Below are 21,149 nucleotides of genomic sequence, written 5' to 3'. Positions count from 1 at the left end.
TGGTAAAAATTTGGTAAAACTGATTTAAGTTTGCCTGCATTAGTCACTGGCCACTAGGAGCGCCACTTCTGGGTGAGCATTTTCTTCTTTGCTTATGGCCTTATAGAGTTGGTTGAGAGCGGTCTTAGTGCCAGCTTCGTTTTGTGGTGGTAAATAGATGGCTACAAATAATACAGATGAGAACTCTCTTGGTAGATAATGTGGTCTACAGCTTATTGTAAGGTACTCTACCTCTTCTTTAATATTAGACATCGCGCACCAGCTGTTATTGACAAAATACACCCCCACCCCTCGTCTTACCAGAGGTAGCGTCTCTGTTCTGCCGGTGCATGGAAAAGCCCGCTAGCTCTATATTGTCTGTATCTTCGTTCAGCCATGTCTCGGTGAAACATAAGATGTTACAGTTTTTAATGTCCCGTTGGTAGGATAATCTTAATCTCAGGTCCTCCATTTTATTTTCCAATGATTGCACGTTAGCGAGAAGAATGGAAGGCAGTGGGAGTTTACTCGCTCGCCTCCGGATTTTCAGACGGATGCCCGATCTGTGGACCCTTTTCCAGTGTCTTTTCTTTACGCAAAAGGTGTGGATCTGTGCCTGTTCCAGTGAAAGCAGGATATCCTTCTTGTCAGACTCGTTAAAGGAAAAAGTTTCTTCCAGTCCATGGTGAGAAATCACTTTTCTGATGTCCATAAGTTATTTTTGATGGTAAGAGACGGTAGCAGCAACATTATGTACTAGTCACTAATAATGTTTACATACTACTTTACTCATCTCATATGTATATACTTTATTCTATTCTACCGTATTTTAGTCAATGCCACTCCGACATTGCTCAATCTAATATTTATATATTTTGATTCCATTCTTTTACTTTTAGATTTGTGTGTATTGTTGTGAATTGTTAGATACTACCGCACTGTTCGAGCTAGGAACACAAGCATCTCACTACACCTGCAATAATATCTGCAAAATACAGTGGCAAGAAAAAGTATGTCAACCCTTTGGAAATACCTGGATTTCTGGATAAATTGGTCATAAAATTTGATCTGATTGTCATCTAGATCACAACAATAGACAAACACAGTTTGCTTAAACTAATAACACACAAACAATTATACATTTTCATGTCTTTATTGAACACACCGTGTAAACATTCACAGTGCAGGGTGGGGAAAGTGGATTTAATAACTGGTTGACCCTCCTTTGGCAGCAATAACCTCAACCAAATTTTCTGTAGTTGCGGATCAGACCTGCACAACGGTCAGGAGCAATTTTGGACCATCCCTGTTTACAAAACTGTTTCAGTTCAACAATATTCTTGGGATGACTGGTGTAAACTGCTCTCTTGTTGTCATGCCACAGCATCTCAAATCGGGTTGAGGTCAGGACTCTAACTGGGCCACTCCAGAAGGCGTACTTTCTTCTGTTGAAGCCATTCTGTTAATTTACTTCTGTGTTTTGGGTTGTTGTCCTGCTGCATCACCCACCTTCTGTTGAGCTTCAATTGGCGGACAGATAGCCTATATTCTCCTGCAAAATGTCTTGATAAACTTGGGAATTACTTTTTCTGTTGATGATAGCAAGCTGTCCAGGCCCTGAGGCAGCAAAGCAGCCCCAAACCATAATGCTCCCTCCACCATACTTTACAGCTGGGATGAGGTTTTGATGTTGGTGTGCTGAGCCTTTTTTCTCCATACATAGTGTTGTGTGTTCCTTTCAAACAACTCAAGTGTAGTTTCATCTGTCCACAGAATATTTTGCCAGTAGCGCTGTGGAACACCCAGGTGCACTTTTGCAAACTTCAGCAATGTTTTTTTTGGACAGTAGTGATTTCTTTCGTGGTGTCCTCCCATGAACACCATTCTTATTTAGTGTTTTATGCATCGTAGAGTCGTCAACAGAGATGTTAGCATGTTCCAGAGATTTCTGTAAGTCTTTAGCTGACACTCTAGGATTCTTCTTAACCTCATTGAGCGTTCTGCGCTGTGCTCTTGCAGTCATCTTTGCAGGACAGCCACTCCTAGGGAGAGTAGCAACAGTGCTGAACTTTCTCCATTTATAGACAATTTGTCTTACTGTGGACTGATGAACATCAAGGCATTTAGAGATACTTTTGTAACCCTTTCCAGCTTTATGAAAGTCAACAATTCTTAATCTTAGGTCTTCTGAGATCTCTTTTGTTTGAGGCATGGTTCACATCAGGCAATTCTTCTTGTGAATAGCAAACTCAAATTTTGTGAGTGTTTTTTTTATAGGGCAAGGCAGCTCGAACCAACATCTCCAATCTCGTCTCATTGATTCGATTCCAGGTTAGCTGACTCCTGACTCCAATTAGCCTAGGGGATCACATTCTTTTTCCAACCTACACTGTGAATGTTTAAATTGTGTTCAATATAGACAAGAAAAAGACAATAATTTGTGTGTTATTAGTTTAAGCACACGATGTTTGTCTATTGTTGTGACTTAGATGAAGATCAGATAAAATTGTATGACCACTTTATGCAGAAATCCAGGTAATTCCAAAAGGTTCACATACTTTTTCTTGCCACTGTATGTGTATGTGACCAAAATGTTTTGATATGATTTGATTTCTGTATGTATGTGTGTGTCTCACCCCCTCTTTGGCTTGAAGTAGTTGTTTCTCAGCGCTCTGTTTCTTGATGTTGTAGTACTGGACCTCTATCTCGTGGGTCAGCTGCAGCCAGGTCTTAAGGGCATCAGGGGGAGACCAGCAGGCCCGGGACTCCAGCTCCCGCTCTGCCTTCTTCAGGGCCATACGCACCTGGACACACACACACACACACACACACAAGTATATACACAGGTATACGCACACACAGACGTATGCACACGTGCATGAACACACAAACAAACAGATGGACACACACAGGTATACACAGACACACACCCATGCACGCTCACAGACATACACACGAGTGTATGTTATGTGTGTGTATGATTGTGTGTGTATGTGTGTGTAGGTGTGTGTATGCAGGTCAGTGGAGGCTGCTCAGAGGAGGAAGGGGAGGACCATCCTCAGTGAATTTGATCCTTTTTAGATAAAACTATACTAAATATATTCACGGCACCAAATAATTGATTAAAACACATTGTTTTGCAATGAAGGTCTACAGAAATCCCAACAGCACTTTGTAGGGTAGCACCATGGTGTAGCTGGAGGACAGCTAGCTTCCGTCCTACTCTGGGTACATTGACTTCAATACAAAACCTAGGAGGCTCATGGTTCTCACCTCCTTCCATAGACCTACACAGTAATTATGACAACTTCCAGAGGATGTCCTCCAACCTATCAGAGCTCTTGCAGCATGAACTGACATGTTGTCCATCCAATCAAAGTATCAGAGAATCAATCTAGTATTGAAAGCATAAGCTACAGCTAGCTAGCACTGCAGTGCATAACATGTGGTGAATAGTTGACTCAAAGAGAGAGAAATACAATAGTTGAAAAGTTTTGAACACATTCATTTCTTCAAAAATGAAGGATAAGCAAGAGAGAGAGAGAGTATACATTTTTTTTTAACTTACTTAGCTAGCAAATGCAGCTAGCTACATTAGCCTACTGAAACATGCTATGTTAGCTAGCTGGCTATCAAACACAACACTGGAACATTTCCAAGTCAAGGTAAGCTTTTGGTTTTACTAATTTATTGCCACCAGGGCCCGCCAGTGTAACTGCTAAACTGTTAACTGACTATACACTGTAAAGTTACTGCATGATTGTAGTAGGTTCACTAACGTGCTACTTCTATTAGCTATATTGACTATGACGTTACTTTAGCTAATATGGTGACAACGATGTAGGCTGTGTGTAGGTGTTTTCGCCTGGTCACATACAGCTGATGTGTTGTGCATTGAAGTACACAAACGAAGGGAAAAGGTGAGAGGAGGAGAGCGCATAGATGTGAGAAGGAATACAACGTGGCTGCTATGAAAGTGAACTGTGCTTACGCATGATCAGGGGTGTATTCATTCCACAGATTCTGTTGAAAAACGTTTCTTAAACGGAAGCAAACGGAACAAAACTGGGATAAACATAACTGCATTTGTCCAATAGAAACTCTTGTTTGCAACTGTTGTACTAACGATTACACCCTAGATCATCTAGATGCAGGCAAGAGTGTGCAAGGCAGTATTGAATGTGTCAATAGCTGTCCAAGTGTCACTGTCTTTAAAAGAAAAATGAATTTGCATGCCAAATAAAAAAAATAAAAATAAATAAGGTTTTAAGCATGATTTTCAAACCTTTTAAATTTAATTGAGAGAAAAATAATCTCTATTGTTCTCTATAAAATGTTTAATTTTGATTGTCTGAATCTCAAAATTGATTGTATTACATTTACTTATGCAAACATTTTATTATGTTGTTAGATGTTTAAATGATCACTTTACCTATCCTTATTCTGCCAAAATAACAGGTGTTTCAGTGTCAATCGTAGAGATAAATAGGACTCTAGATGGAAATAACTCGTTTTGGTATAGACATTGTCATTGAGGGCTTTCACAATTTAAAAGTAGTCATCTGAGTGGGAATTCCTATGGGTTGGGAGTGATCAGTCAATGAATGGAGAGCATTGTCTTCTTCAAATTGGGTTGCCTATGGTTTGTAAACCAAAGACTAATGTAATATCCAGGAGCCTAGATCAAGGTTTATACCAGGACATTGGTCCAAAGATCCAGGCCCAGTGAGTTGAGACCATGACAAGTTAAAGTCCATGGGTCCTTTCTTCAATGTTGTTTTTGTCGCACTGCTTTGCTTTATCTTGGCCAGGTCGCAGTTGTAAATGAGAACTTGTTCTAAACTGGCCTACCTGGTTAAATAAAGGTGAAATGTACTGTACTCAAGATTAAACTTGAGTACAGTACAGTTGAGCCAGTATCTATGCTGCAGTAGTGTATGTGTCGGGGGGCTAGGGTCAGTCTTATATATGGAGTATTTCTCCTGTCTTATCTGGTGTCCTGTGTACATTTAAGTATGCTCTCTCTAATTCTTTCTTTCTTTCTCTCGCTCTCTCTCTCGGAGGACCTGAGCCCTAGGACCATGCCTCAGGACTACCTGGTGACTCCTTGCTCTCCCCAGTCCACCTGGCCATGCTTCTGCTCCAGTTTCAACTGTTCTGCCTGCGGCAATGGAACCCTGACCTGTTCACCGGACGTGCTACCTGTCCCAGACCTGCTGTTTTCAACTCTCTAGAGACAGCAGGAGCGGTAGAGATACTCTGAATGATCGGCTATGAAAAGCCAACTGACATTTACTCCTGAGGTGCTGGCCTGTTGCACCCTCGACAACCACTGTGATTATTATTATTTGACCCTGCTGGTCATCTATGAACATTTCAACATCCATGTTCTGTTATAATCTCCACCAGGCACAGCCAGAAGAGGACTGGCCACCCCTCATAGCTTGGTTCCTCTCTAGGTTTCTTCCTAGGTTCTGGCCTTTCTCGAGAGTTTTTCCTAGCCACCGTGCTTCTACACCTGCATTGCTTGCTGTTTGGGGTTTTAGGCTGGGTTTCTGTACAGCACTTTGAGATATCAGCTGATGTAAGAAGGGCTTTTGATTTGAAATTTGATTTGATTTAGAGTACAGTACAGTAGGGCAGTGGTTTAGCTAGCTAACATTGAACCTGGTTGGTTATCTACCTACAGATTCATGCAGGGTAGTAACGTTATGAGTTGGGATTATGATTAACTGTTTACCTCGGGTGCGTTCGTAAATTCGCTCTGGCTATCTACTCCAATTTCAGAGCACTCTTGTCTGAGTGTGTCAGAGCACAGAATAACTGATGAATTTACGAACGCTCAACACCAGTTGAATATGGCTGGAATCAGTAAACGGTAGCAAAAAACACACCCCATAGCTAGCTAGCTACATGCCTTAACAAAAGATTCCATTATGCAAGTAACCATTTCAATAGAATGTCACTGCGACAACTGTTGAAGACGTAGCTGGTACTTTGGCACTCTCGTCTTGAGTGTGCCAGAGCGCAAAATAACTGACGAATTTACAAACGCTCAACACCCGTTGAATATGGCTGGTGTCAGTAAACGTTGGCAAAAAAGCATAAATTGTTGCCAGCAGCACAGTTGCAGTCACCAACGCTCTGGATAACATGAAAACAGCCTAACCAGCTCTGCTAGGACGAGTGAAATGGTCAGTGAGGTGTTCTCTCATTTGTGTCTGGAAGTAGCTAGCAAGCTAGCCGACATTAGCCAGTTAGCTTGGGTGCTTGACTGTTGTTGTTAGGACAGAATGCTCGGATCAAACCTTAAAGAGATGGGTGGGGCTAAAGCTTAAGAGGGTGTGAACAATGCTGAATGGGTGTAGACAAAGAAGAGCTCTTCAGCAGATACCAAAATATTCAAAGGCCATTTTCTCAAAAGTGCGGTTACAAGTTTATCAACTTTCAAAGCAGAATTACTTTCCCATTGTTCCTCAAATGCAGTGTATGATATACCATTTTGTAGCTCTGTGTCTCTGCTTTTATCCAATGTAAAAAACACAATTTCACATTTTGCTACAAAGATGAATCAAGGCGGTCAGTCACATTTGTTAGAAAAAATAAAATAAAAATTTGTATAAAAACTTGTCTTCTCATCAGGTGAATAATAAAGGCAAGTAGAACTAATCAACATTTTAAAATGAATAGATTTGGTGGAACGCTTCAACAAAGTACTGAGAAAAGCGTCTGAATACTTATGTAAATGTGATATGAGTTTTTGATTTTTAATAATCTTGTAAACATTTCTAAAAACCTGTTTTTGCTTTGTCATTATGGGGTATTGTGTGTAAATTGTGTATAATTTTTTTTTATTTAATCCATTTTAGAAAAAGTCACAAAATGTGGAAAAAGTCACAGGGTCTGAATACCTTCCAAATGCACTGTATTCAGGCATATTTATTTGTGTGTGTGTATGCATTGTGTATGCAGTTTGTGTGTGTGTGTGTGTGTGTGTGTGTGTGTGTGTGTGTGTGTGTGTGTGTGTGTGTGTGTTAATATGTGTATGCTGTGTATGTACAGTATACAGGTGTATGTGTATAAACAGGTGTGTGTATGTACAGGTGTATTGTATGTGTGTGTATACCTGATCCAGCTCTTCCTCAGCGTATTTCTGCCTGCTCCACTCGTTCTCTGTTCCCTCCCGTAGCTTACCGAGTCTCTGGGCCTCTTGCTTGGCTTCGATGATCTCGTCCCTCAGACGTTGTTCCAACGTTACCTTCTCAACCTCCACACTACGATGCTCCTCCTGGGCGATCTGCAACCTACAGAGAGAGGGAGAGAAGCCAAGGATACCAACCCTGATAACATGGTCTTTAACCCATTAGATATTAATGAAGCCAAGGATATCAACCCTGATAACATGGTCTCTAACCCATTAGATATTAATGAAGCCAAGGATATCAACCCTGATAACATGGTCTTTAACCCATTAGATATTAATGAAGCCAAGGATATCAACCCTGATAACATGGTCTCTAACCCGTTAGATATGAATGACTTCTTGGAATAGGTGCGCCTGTCACGTCCTGACCAGTAAAGGGGTTATTTGTTATTGTAGTTTGGTCAGGACTTGGCAGGGGGTGGTTGTTATATGTGGTTCGGGGTTTGTTGGGTTATGTGTTATGTAGAGGGGTGTTTGTTTAGAGTGTTCCGGGGTTTATGGGTTATATTCTAGGTTAGTGTATTTCTATGTTAGATCTAGGGTGTTTAGTTCTATGTTTAGTTAATTGGGATTGGCCTTCAATTGGAGGCAGCTGTTCCTCGTTGCCTCTGATTGAAGGTCCTATGTATAGGGGTGTGTTTGTATAGGAAGTGTGGGAAGTTGTTTTTGCATAGCTGTGTGTAGCCTGCAAGACTGTTTGGCGTTCGTTCGTTTTCTTGTTTTGTTTCGTAAGTGTTCTAATAAAAAGTTAAAATGAGCACTCAACCCACTGCGCCTTGGTCCACTTCAAACGACAGCCGTTACAACGCCTCAAAATAAAATAACTGCTGCCACGACTAATTGAAGAATAAAAAAGGCAACATTGCACACCTGAAGTATGATCAGCTGGTAGTTCACCCCCCCTCTCGTAGGCCTATGGCAAGTGACTCCGCTCTAGTCAACTGATTTGCTCTAAATGTCATAACCCTCTGAAGTCTTCAGTGGTGTTGTGGACTGTGTCAATGTACATTCCATAGAAAGTGCACCCCTATTGATAAAACTAACACAAATGCATGGTTGTATTGGACATGTGAGGCATGCAGTTCCATGTTTCTGTTCCATTCTCTGGATGATTCCGACAGTGTATCTCTCTTAGTTAGGCAGGATGTCAACCCTGATAACATGGTCTCTAACCCGTTAGATATTAATGAAGCCAAGGATATCAACTCTGATAACATGGTCTCTAACCCATTAGATATTAATGAAGCCAAGGATATCAACCCTGATAACATGGTCTTTAACCCATTAGATATTAATGAAGTCAAGGATATCAACTCTGATAACATGGTCTCTAACCCGTTAGATATTAATGAAGCCAAGGATATCAACCCTGATAACATAGTCTTTAACCCATTAGATATTAATGAAGCCAAGGATATTTACATTTACATTTAAGTCATTTAGCAGACGCTCTTATCCAGAGCGACTTACAAATTGGTGCATTCAACTTATGATATCCAGTGGAACAACCACTTTACAATAGTGCATCTAAATCTTTTAAGGGGGGGGTTAGAAGGATTACTTTATCTTATCCTAGGTATTCCTTAAAGAGGTGGGGTTTCAGGTGTCTCCGGAAGGTGGTGATTGACTCCGCTGTCCTGGCGTCGTGAGGGAGCTTATTCCACCATTGGGGTGCCAGAGCAGCGAACAGTTTTGACTGGGCTGAGCGGGAACTGTGCTTCCTCAGAGGTAGGGGGGCCAGCAGGCCAGAGGTGGATGAACGCAGTGCCCTTGTTTGGGTGTAGGGCCTGATCAGAGCCTGAAGGTATGGAGGTGCCGTTCCCTTCACAGCTCCGTAGGCAATCACCATGGTCTTGTAGCTGATGCGAGCTTCAACTGGAAGCCAGTGGAGAGAGCGGAGGAGCGGGGTGACGTGAGAGAACTTGGGAAGGTTGAACACCAGACGGGCTGCGGCGTTCTGGATGAGTTGTAGGGGTTTAATGGCACAGGCAGGGAGCCCAGCCAACAGCGAGTTGCAATAATCCAGACGGGAGATGACAAGTGCCTGGATTAGGACCTGCGCCGCTTCCTGTGTGAGGCAGGGTCGTACTCTGCGAATGTTGTAGAGCATGAACCTACAGGATCGGGTCACCGCCTTGATGTTAGTGGAGAACGACAGGGTGTTGTCCAGGATCACGCCAAGGTTCTTAGCACTCTGGGAGGAGGACACAAGGGAGTTGTCAACCGTGATGGCGAGATCATGGAACGGGCAGTCCTTCCCTGGGAGGAAGAGCAGCTCCGTCTTGCCGAGGTTCAGCTTGAGGTGGTGATCCGTCATCCACACTGATATGTCTGACAGACATGCAGAGATGCGATTTGCCGCCTGGTTATCAGAAGGGGGAAAGGAGAAGATTAATTGTGTGTCGTCTGCATAGCAATGATAGGAGAGTCCATGTGAGGATATGACAGAGCCAAGTGACTTGGTATATAGCGAGAATAGGAGAGGGCCTAGAACAGAGCCCTGCGGGACACCAGTGGTGAGAGCGCATGGTGCGGAGACAGATTCTCGCCATGCCACCTGGTAGGAGCGACCTGTCAGGTAGGACGCAATCCAAGCGTGGGCCGCGCTGGAGATGCCCAACTCGGAGAGGGTGGAGAGGAGGATCTGATGGTTCACAGTATCAAAGGCAGCAGATAGGTCTAGAAGGATGAGAGCAGAGGAGAGAGAGTTAGCTTTAGCAGTGCGGAGAGCCTCTGTGACACAGAGAAGAGCAGTCTCAGTTGAATGCCCAGTCTTGAAACCTGACTGATTAGGATCAAGAAGGTCATTCTGAGAGAGATAGCAGGAGAGCTGGCCAAGGACGGCACGTTCAAGAGTTTTGGAGAGAAAAGAAAGAAGGGATACTGGTCTGTAGTTGTTGACATCGGAGGGATCGAGTGTAGGTTTTTTCAGAAGGGGTGCAACTCTCGCTCTCTTGAAGACGGAAGGGACGTAGCCAGCGGTCAAGGATGAGTTGATGAGCGAGGTCAGGAAGGGGAGAAGGTCTCCGGAAATGGTCTGGAGAAGAGAGGAGGGGATAGGGTCAAGTGGGCAGGTTGTTGGGCGGCCGGTCGTCACAAGACGCGAGATTTCATCTGTAGAGAGAGGGGAGAAAGAGGTCAAAGCACAGGGTAGGGCAGTGTGAGCAGGACCAGCGGTGTCGTTTGACTTAGCAAACGAGGATCGGATATCGTCAACCTTCTTTTCAAAATGGTTGACGAAGTCATCCGCAGAGAGGGAGAAGGGGGGGGAGGGGGAGGAGGATTCAGGAGGGAGGAGAAGGTAGCAAAGAGCTTCCTAGGGTTAGAGGCAGATGCTTGGAATTTAGAGTGGTAGAAAGTGGCTTTAGCAGCAGAGATAGAAGAGGAGAATGTAGAGAGGAGGGAGTGAAAGGATGCCAGGTCCGCAGGGAGGCGAGTTTTCCTCCATTTCCGCTCGGCTGCCCGGAGCCCTGTTCTGTGAGCTCGTAGTGAGTCGTCGAGCCACGGAGCAGGAGGGGAGGACCGAGCCGGCCTGGAGGATAGGGGACAGAGAAAATCAAAGGATGCAGAAAGGGAGGAGAGGAGGGTTGAGGAGGCAGAATCAGGAGATAGGTTGGAGAAGGTTTGAGCAGAGGGAAGAGATGATAGGATGGAAGAGGAGAGAGTAGCGGGAGAGAGAGAGCGAAGGTTGGGACGGCGCAATACCATCCGAGTAGGGGCAGAGTGAGAAGTGTTGGATGAGAGCAAGAGGGAAAAGGATACAAGGTAGTGGTCGGAGATTTGGAGGGGAGTTGCAATGAGATTAGTGGAAGAACAGCATCTAGTAAAGATGAGGTCAAGCGTATTGCCTGCCTTGTGAGTAGGGGGGGAAGGTGAGAGGGTGAGGTCAAAAGAGGAGAGGAGTGGAAAGAAGGAGGCAGAGAGGAATGAGTCAAAGGTAGACGTGGGGAGGTTAAAGTCACCCAGAACTGTGAGAGGTGAGCCATCCTCAGGAAAGGAACTTATCAAGGCGTCAAGCTCATTGATGAACTCTCCAAGGGAACCTGGAGGGCGATAAATGATAAGGATGTTAAGCTTGAAAGGGCTGGTAACTGTGACAGCATGGAATTCAAATGAGGAGATAGACAGATGGGTCAGGGGAGAAAGAGAGAATGTCCACTTGGGAGAGATGAGGATTCCAGTGCCACCACCCCGCTGGCTCGATGCTCTAGGGGTATGCGAGAACACGTGGGCAGACGAAGAGAGAGCAGTAGGAGTAGCAGTGTTATCTGTGGTAATCCATGTTTCCGTCAGCGCCAGGAAGTCTAGGGACTGGAGGGTAGCATAGGCTGAGATGAACTCAGCCTTGTTGGCTGCAGACCGGCAGTTCCAGAGGCTGCCGGAGACCTGGAACTCCACGTGGGTCGTGCGCGCTGGGACCACCAGGTTAGAGTGGCAGCAGCCACACGGTGTGAAGCGTTTGTATGGCCTGTGCAGAGAGGAGAGAACAGGGATAGACAGACGCATAGTTGACAAGCTACAGAAGTGTTGTTTCTTGTATTATTGTCTCTTGTGTCTTTAGAGAACTGTTTCACTTTGATATCCTTTTTCTTCTGTCCTGATTTTCTCTTTCTTTTCTTCTGTTAACTAGATATTCTTTGTTGTTCTTCGTTAGCTAGCTAGCTTCTTCCAAAAGAGTCCCTAGCAACTGCTTAGCAACTGGTAAACAATTCAGCTAGCTAAGATAACTACAATTTTCTGAAAAATAGTAACTTTTTTCAAAAGCCTATCTTCTTTGTTTGTTGCTTGTTTTTTCTCCTATTCAGTCTTGCAGTTTTCTTTTGCTTTTTTCCAATGTACTTCACTCTAAAAACCATGTAAATTTCAATATTTGTAGGAGCTCATTTTTCAGCTGCTGCTGCTCAAATTGGAGTTCCGGAACACACACGGATCAACCCTGATAACATGGTCTTTAACCCATTAGATATTAATGAAGTCAAGGATATCAACTCTGATAACATGGTCTCTAACCCGTTAGATATTAATGAAGCCAAGGATGTCAAACCTGATAACATGGTCTTTAACCCATTAGATATTAATGAAGCCAATGATAAATATAATGATTGTGTTGATCCAGATTCAAATTGCCTGAGATTTACCAGAGATGAGTCTATCACTTGTGATTGCTATTATGGTTAGCAATTTAACAACCTGTATATCAATTTATCTAAATCCAAGACAAGCTTATCTTCTACCTTTCATTTGACGTTCGTAGTCTTCCTAAAAATCATGACCACCTTATTCTTTATCTATTTTCTCTCAATCGTGATTCTTCCATTGTTGCCCTTTTCAGAAACATGGTTGACTGAAGAGACAACCATGCTTTATAACATGTCTCCTTATAATGCGTTTCACCACTGTACAACATCAAGAGTGGGAGGAGGAGTGTCCATTTTTGTTCATAAACGTTTTCAATTCTTTGTAAGAGAGGACCTCGCATTTACATCTGATAACATTGGTGTTGAATCTCTTTTCATAGAAATTCCCTCCTATTCTGATTCTGACATTGGTAGTTTCACTGATATCCTTGCATCAACCTTGGATTCTACAACATATATATTAATAATGAAGATAGAATGTGTTTTCTATTGGTGATTACAACATAAACTTGTGAGAACCACAGACTGATATACTTTATATTCCATCTATCTGTATCCCCTCATCTATAAGACCACAGTGACCAGTTAATCTGACTTGTTGAATACATTATACTCATCTATCTGTATTCCCTCATCTATAAGACCACAGACCGACCAGTTCATCTGACTTGTTGAATACTTTATACTCCATCTATCTGTATTCCCTCATCTATAAGACCACAGAGTGAATACTTTATATTCCATCTATCTGTATCCCCTCATCTATAAGACCACAGAGTGAATACTTTATACTCCATCTATCTGTATTCCCTCATCTATAAGCCCACTAGACTGACCAGTTCATCTGACTTGTTGAATACTTTATACTCCATCTATCTGTATTCACTCATCTATAAGAACACAGAGTGAATACTTTATACTACATCTATCTGTATCCCCTCATCTATAAGACCACAGACTGACCAGTTCATCTGACTTGTTGAATACTTTATACTCCATCTATCTGTATCCCCTCATCTATAAGACCACAGAGTGAATACTTTATACTCCATCTATTTGTATTCCCTCATCTATAAGACCACAGAGTGAATACATTATACTCCATCTATCTGTATCCCCTCATCTATAAGACCACAAGAGTGACCAGTTCATCTGACACCCTTATTGATAATACATTTAGTAATTCTTTAAATCATGTGGCTAATACAGGTATACATTTCTGACCACTTTCCAATTTGACACTTCTCTTTGGCAGCTGGAAATGAACAGATGGGAATGATTAGTAGCATTAAATGTAGAATATTTAACTAAAGTAAGTATGAGTGCTTTAAGATGTTGATTGATCGTATTTCATAGGACATTTTTTTTAATCAGGCTGATGTGGAGTATCAGTGTCACGTCCTGACCAGTAAAAGGGGTTGTTTGTTATTGTAGTTTGGTCAGGGCGTGGCAGGGAGTGTTTGTTTAGTGTGTTTCTGGGTTTTTGGTTGATGTTCTATGTTTTTTATTTCTATGTGTTTATTTTATTTTTTCTATTTCTATGTTGGGGTTTTGGAACGACCTCCAATTAGAGGCAGCTGGTTGTCGTTGCCTCTAATTGGAGGCCATATTTAAGTGTGTTAGTTTTCTCTTGTGTTTGTGGGTGGTTGTTTCCTTGTATAGTCTGAGCACCTTACGGGACAGGTTTTTCGTCGTTTGTTTTTTATAAGTATTTTCCCCCTTCTAATAAAAAGAAGATGAGCAATATAACCGCTGCATATTGGTCCGATGATTTCTCCTCTTCAGAAGACGAAAAATGTGACAATCAGACTTTTCTCCCATCTTTCCATTGTGTATTTCACCACTGCTTTCCCTTAGTTAAACTACGTAAGAGAGCAGCAGAAGGGTTCTGGAAACCTTGGTTTTGCAACCGGTCTCAAAAAAGCCTCAGTGTCACAACATCCACAGAAGGGGGCGCCTCTCCTCGGTCGAGCGGCGCTCTCCGGTCGTCGTCGCCGGCCTACTAGCTGCCACCGATCTGTGTTTCAGTGTCTATTAGTTATGTCTGGTTTTTGTTTGCACCTGTTTTGTGTTTTGTCATTAGTGGGGGGTTATTTAGTCTGTCTGTGTTTAGCTAGGATTTTGTGCGGGATTGTTCGTTGTTACGTGTGGTGTTACTTTTATTATCTAGGCATTAGGGTTGCCGGGCTGCGCCCCGTCTGCCTTTTGAACGGAGCTTATTTCTGTCCATTTTTCTGACTGTCATGCTCCCAGCCGTATGTGAAACTTACCCGTGGATTTATTCAATTAAGATTGTTCCAACGGACCTCAGTCTCCTGCGTTTGACTCACTCCTTAAACTGTTCATTCCGCTCGTGACACTCAGTTAAAAAAAACAAGGTGTATAATATGTTTCTCACAAATCCCTCTCCCCTATATTCGGCAAATTACAAAGAGTATAAGAACAAATTTACTCACCTACAGTTGAAGTCAGAAGTATACATACACCTTAGCCAAATACATTTAAACTCGGTTTTGCACAATTCCTGACATTTAATCCAAGTGAAAATTCCCTGTCTTAGGTCAGTTAGTATCACCACTTTATTTTAAGAATGTGAAATGTCAGAATAATAGTAGAGAGAATTATTTATTTCAGCTCTTATTTCTTTCATTACATTCCCAGTGGGTCAGAAGTTTACATACACTCAATTAGTATTCGGTAGCATTGCCTTTAAATTGTTTAACTTGGGTAAAATGTTTTGGGTAGCCTTCCACAACTTGAGTGAATTTTGGCCTATTCTTTCTGACAGAGCTGGTTTAACTGAGTCAGGTTTGTAGGCCTCTTTGCTCGCACACGCTTTTTCAGTTCTGCCCACAAATGTTCTATGGGATTGAGGTCAGGGCTTTGTGATGGCCACTCCAATACCTTGACCTTGTTGTCCTTCAGCCATTTTGCCACAACTTTGGAAGTATGCTCGGGGTCATTGTCCATTTGGAAGACCCATTTGCGACCAAGCTTTAACTTCCTGACTGATGTCTTGAGATGTTGCTTCACTATATCTACATAATTTTCCTACCTCATGATGTCATCTATTTTGTGAAGTGCACCAGTCCCTCCTGCAGCAAAGCACCCCCACAACATGATGCTGCCACCCCCATGCATCACGGTTGGGATGGTGTTCTTTGGCTTGCAAGCGTCCCCCTTTTTCCTCCAAACATAATGATGGTTATTATGGCCAACAGTTCTATTTTTGTTTCATCAGACAAGAGGACATTTCTACAAAAAGTATGATCTTTGTCCCCATGTGCAGTTGCAAACCGTAGTCTGGCTTTTTTATGTTGGTTTTGGAGCAGTGGCGTCTTCCTTGCTGAGCGGCCTTTCAGGTTATGTCGATATTGGACTCGTTTTACTGTGGATATAGATACTTTTGTACCTGTTTCCTCCAGCATCTTCACAAGGTCCTTTGCTGTTGTTCTGGGATTGATTTGCACTTTTTGCAACAAAGAACGTTTATTTCTAGGAGACAGAACACGTCTCCTTCGTGAGCGGTATTGCTGCACGGTCGCGAGGTGTTTATACTTGCGTGCTATTGTTTGTACAGATGAACGTGGTACCTTCAGGCATTTGGAAATTGCTCCCAAGGATGAACCAGACTTGTGGAGGTCTACAATACTTTTTCTGAGGTCTTGGCTGATTTCTTTAGATTTTCGCATGATGTCAAGCAAAGGGGAACTGAGTTTGAAGGTAGGCCTTGAAATACATCCACAGGTACACCTCCAATTGACTCAAATTATGTCAATTAGCCTATCAGAAGCTTCCAAAGCCAAGACATAATCTTCTGGAATTTTCCAAGCTGTTTAAAAGGCACAGTCAACTTAGTGTATGTAAACTTCTGACCCACTGGAATTGTGATACAGTGAATTATAAGTGAAAAAATCTGTCTGTAAACAGTTGATGGAAAAATGACTTGTGTCATGCGCAAAGTAGATGTCCTAACCGACTTGCTAAAACTATAGTTTGTTAACTTCTTTGGGATGGGGGCAGTATTTTCACGGCCGGATAAAAAATGTACCCGATTTAAATCGGTTTACTACTCCTGCCCAGAAACTAGAATATGCATATAATTAGTAGATTTGGATAGAAAACACTCTAATGTTTCTAAAACTGTTTGAATGGTGTCTGTGAGTAAAACAGAAGTCATATGGCAGGCCAAAACCTGAGAAGATTCCATGCAGGAAGTGCCCTGTCTGACCATTTGTTGTCCTTCTGTTGCATCTCTATCGAAAATACAGCATCTGTGCTGTAACGTGACACTTTCTCATGCTTCCATTGCCCCCCTTTAAGCCGCCAGAAAGTGGAATGGGGTGTCTGCTGTCTCTGGGCAAAGTATAGGAGCAGAGTTTGTAAGTGGTCAGCCTGGGGACAGTGAGACTGGAGATGCGCGGTCACGAGAACTCGCCATGTTTTTCTTTCTCTCTTTGAATGAATACAACGTTGCCCGGTTGGAATATTATCGCTATTTTACGAGAAAAATAGCATAAAAATTGATTTTAAACAGCGTTTGACATGCTTCTAAGTACGGTAATGGAATATTTTGAAAATCTTTGTCACGAAATGCGCTCGCACGTTACCCTTCGGATAGTGACCTGAACGCACGAACAAAACGGAGGTATTTGGATATAACTATGGATTGTTTGGAACCAAAACAACATTTGTTGTTGAAGTAGAAGTCCTGGGAGTGCATTCTGACGAAGACCAGCAAAGGTAATCCAATTTTTCTAATAGTAATTCTGAGTTTAGGTGACCCCGAAGTTGGCGGATGTCAAAATAGCTAGCCGTGATGGCCGAGCTATCTACTCAGAATATTGCAAAATGTGCTTTCGCCGAAAAGCTATTTTAAAATTGAACATAGCGATTGCATAAAGGAGTTCTGTATCTATAATTCTTAAAATAATTGTTATGTATTTTGTCAACATTTATCATGAGTAATTTAGTAAATTCACCGGAAGTTTTCGGTGGGTATGCTAGTTCTGAACGTCACATGCTAATGTAAAAAGCTGGTTTTTTCACCTCACATAGTCAATTCTCTATCAGATAGAGAGGTACCATTCTCTGGAATTCTTATCTTCACATTGCCAAAACATCATCATCCATCAATAACTTCAAGAGAAGACTGGGGGTCAGCCTGATGAACCAAACTACTCAGTAATCTCCTCCATATAGCTTAACTCTCGCACTCACATGCACACACATTTAAACAAAACAAATATATACAGTACCGCTCAAAAGTATGGACACACCTAATCATTCCAGAGTTTTTAGTTAAAGTTAACCTGTTGGGGCTAGGGGGCAGTATTTGCACAGCCGGATAAAAAAACGTACCCGATTTAATCTGGTTACTACTCCTGCCCAGTAACTAGAATATGCATATAATTGTTTGATTTGGATAAAAAAAACACCCTAAAGTTTCTAAAACTGTTTGAATGGTGTCTGAGTATAACAGAACTCATATGGCAGTCAAAACCCTGAGACAAATCCTGACAGGAAACTGAAATCTGATGTGTGGATATCACTTCAAACATTTGCCATTGAAACACACAGGGGCTTGCAATTCATTTAGCACTTCCCATGGCTTCCACTAGATGTCCCCAGTCTTTACAAAGTGGTTTGAGCCTCCTACCATCAAAATTGACTGAAAGAGAGGATGTTTACCTTGGTCACAGGGGATGGGCCATTACCATTGTGACGTCGGCGCCCATGGGTACTCTCCATTTTCAAAACGTTTTGAAAGACAATGCAACCGTCCCAATGGAATATTATTGAAGCCCTGGTTGAAAAAGCCCCTAAAGATTTATGTTATACAACGTTTGACATGTTTGAACGAACTTAAATATTTTTTTTTTGCTCATTCCTGACGACAAGTCAGACGCACACGGTACATTTTTACTAGCCTTCGGAGCGCGCTAACACTATAGGGACATAAATTATTAACTTTTTTGAACAAAACTACATTTGTTATGGACCTGGGATTCCTAGAAGTGCCTTCTGATAAAGATAATCAAAGGTAAGGGATTATTTACAATAGTATTTTTGATGGTTGATCGTTCCAAGATGGCTCCAACATAGACTTCTTTTCTGGGCATACCACGTCGTTTATTGCAAAGTGTGATTTCCCAGTAAAGTTCTTTTTAAATCTGGCAAAGAGATGGCATTCAAGACATGTTAATCTATAAGTCTTTGAATGACAATATTACATTTTAACAATGTTTTCGAATAGTAATTTTGTAAATTGTAGCGCTGATCATCGGAAGCATTTGAGGAAAAAGATTTTCTGAACGTCATGCGCCGATGTAAAATGCTGTTTTTATACATAAATATGAACTTTATCGAACAAAAAATGCATGTGTTGTGTAACATGATGTCCTAGGAGTGTCATCTGATGAAGGTTGTCAAAGGTTAGTGCCGCATTTAGCTGTGTTTTGGGTATTTGTGATGCATGCTAGTTGCTTTGAAAATGGCTGTGTGATTATATCTGGCTGGGTACTCTGCTGACATAATCTAATGTTTTGCTTTTGCTGTAAAGCCTTTTTGAAATCGGACAATGTGGTTCGATTCAGGAGAGGTGTATCTATAAAACGGTGTAAAATAGTCATATGTTTGAGAAATTGAAGTTATAGCATTTATGAGGTTTTGCATTTAGCGCGACGCGATTCCACTGGCTGTTGATTAGGGTGGGACGCAAGCGTCTCACTGGCCCAGACAGGTTAAAGAACTTTGAAAGTTTCTTCAAGTGCAGTCGCAAAAACCATCAAGCGCTATGATGAAACTCAAATAATTTATAATGTTGTATTTATTTAACTAGACAAGTCAGTTAAGAACACTTCTTAGGGATCAGGCCCCTTTTTTCTCCATTTCCGCCTTCATGACGTGCCCAAAGTAAACTGCCTGTAGCTCAGGCCATGAAACCAGGAAATGCATATAATTGGGACCATTGGAAAGAAAACACTTTGAAGAAATGTTAAAATAATGTAGGAGAATATAACACAATAGATATGTTAGGAGAAGATCCAAAGAAAAACCACCCAGATTATTTTTTTGTTGAGAGACCATCCTCTTAGAAATGCAAGAGAAAGCTCATATTGTAAAATAGCTCCCTGGATACAATTCCTATGGCTTCCACAGGGTGTCAGCAGTCTATGTTCAAGGTTTCAGGCTTGTAACTGCAAAAACAAATCGTTTTTATATGAGGACACAGTCTTGGAAATCTGTGTCATTGCTCGCCATGATGAAGTTGTGCACCTGCTAAAATCGGTTTCCTATTGAACATACTTCTTTCCAAAATAAATATCATAGTTTGATTTTGACTCGTTGAAACAATGTTTAGGGGTAGATTTTCAGATTCCTTTTTCTGCAAGTTGAACGAGTGGATTACTCAAATTGATGGTGCCAACTAAACAGACTTTTTGGGATATAAAAAAGGATTTTATCTAACAAAACAACACTACATGTTATCGCTTGGACCCTTTGGATGACAAATCAGAGGAAGATTTTCAAAAAGTAAGTGAATATTTAGTCTTTATATGTGAATGTATGAAACCTGTGCCGGTGTAAAAATATTTTGATGTTGGGCGCCGTCCTCAAACAATCGCATGGCACGTTTTCACTGTAATAGCTACTGAAAATCGGACAGTGCAGTTATATTAACAACAATTTAAGCTTTTAGCTGATATAAGACACATATGTACCTAAATGTTTAACCGCTATAATACCTATTCGAATTTATTTGAATTACGCGCCCTCCAGTTTCACCGGAAGTTGTTCCGCTAGCAGGACACGATCCTTATTAAGAACAAAGCTTACGGTTTGACGCCTCAAGAGGGTGCCAGAGATCTAGATAACCAGAAGAAGAAAAAAAAATAACCTTACCCAACTATTCTCCTCCTACTCCTGATGGCCATTGCAGATTCTGCCATTACTCTCCTGAGGTTTCTACAGAGGGTGTCCCTTATCGTTTTCATATGCAAATGTTTGTGGAACAGTTTCATTTAACTTATAATAATGTCTTCATATCTCAAAAATCAGTGTCATGTGGTTAATCAAAATTAACACGAGTTTCCTGTGCTAGTGAGCACAGCGTTTCCTGTGCTAGTGAGCTCGGGACAGACACAGCTGTAGTCTATTTGCGCAAGGGATAAGAAGCAGTGCTTGACTTGGGCAGGAGCTCACCGGAGCCGAGTACCGGCACCTCAAATGTTCTACTGCTTGAGTTCCTGTTCCTCTTATAGAATATTACCTCAAAAGTATTGTGGTTCTCCTGCACATAAATATAAACAGTACCAGCACCCAAAATGAGTACCGGAACCTATTTCAGTCCAAGTCAAGCACTTATAAGAAGCCTATTCCACTGGGTCAGAGCATCACATTTTTCCCTTTCACGCTGAGTGATTATTGAAAGGGAGAGAGCTGGAAAGATTTTTCAAATACATTGAGGAACTATTGTCATTATCAATGGATGTAAAAACAGTTTTTGTTCACTTGCTGTTTGAGGTGAAAACATTACTTTGAGAAGCTCCACAGCTCATTAATGGTGGTGCGTTAAGCCAATCAGAAATACTATCAGATCCCCAAATGAGCACATTTATATGCCTATATTTGCGCTCAGGCCAGGTAGCCTATACTGTAGGCCTACTTCTATGCGTGTGTCCTTACTCAACATTGTCAGGAGCGCTCCAAACAAAAGACAATGACTATATTGACAGAAGTCGTAAATGGAATTAAATAAACCAACACCTGTTTCTCACAAGTGTAGCATAGGTTGTGCACTCTGCAAACTGTGTCCACTCAGACAA

At 41.8% G+C, this 21,149-nt stretch overlaps 1 protein-coding gene across 5 annotated transcripts in view; it reads right to left on the bottom strand.

Annotated features, from left to right (window-relative positions):
* LOC106602826 (stromal interaction molecule 1) overlaps window positions 1-21,149 on the bottom strand; it is a 105,773-nt gene that overhangs the window by 13,542 nt on the left and 71,082 nt on the right. For all 5 annotated transcript variants that reach the window (XM_014195730.2, XM_045716807.1, XM_045716808.1 and 2 more), the window contains 2 exons: window positions 7,106-7,283; window positions 2,616-2,783 (listed from right to left, as the gene is read on the bottom strand). In XM_014195730.2, coding sequence (XP_014051205.2) covers window positions 2,616-2,783; window positions 7,106-7,283 — 346 coding nt within the window. The remainder of the gene's footprint in view (window positions 1-2,615; window positions 2,784-7,105; window positions 7,284-21,149) is intronic.

Source organism: Salmo salar, chromosome ssa04 (assembly GCF_905237065.1).
Source record: "Salmo salar chromosome ssa04, Ssal_v3.1, whole genome shotgun sequence".
Taxonomy (NCBI): Eukaryota; Metazoa; Chordata; class Actinopteri; order Salmoniformes; family Salmonidae; genus Salmo; species Salmo salar.
This window is presented reverse-complemented; position numbering and strand designations above follow the sequence as displayed.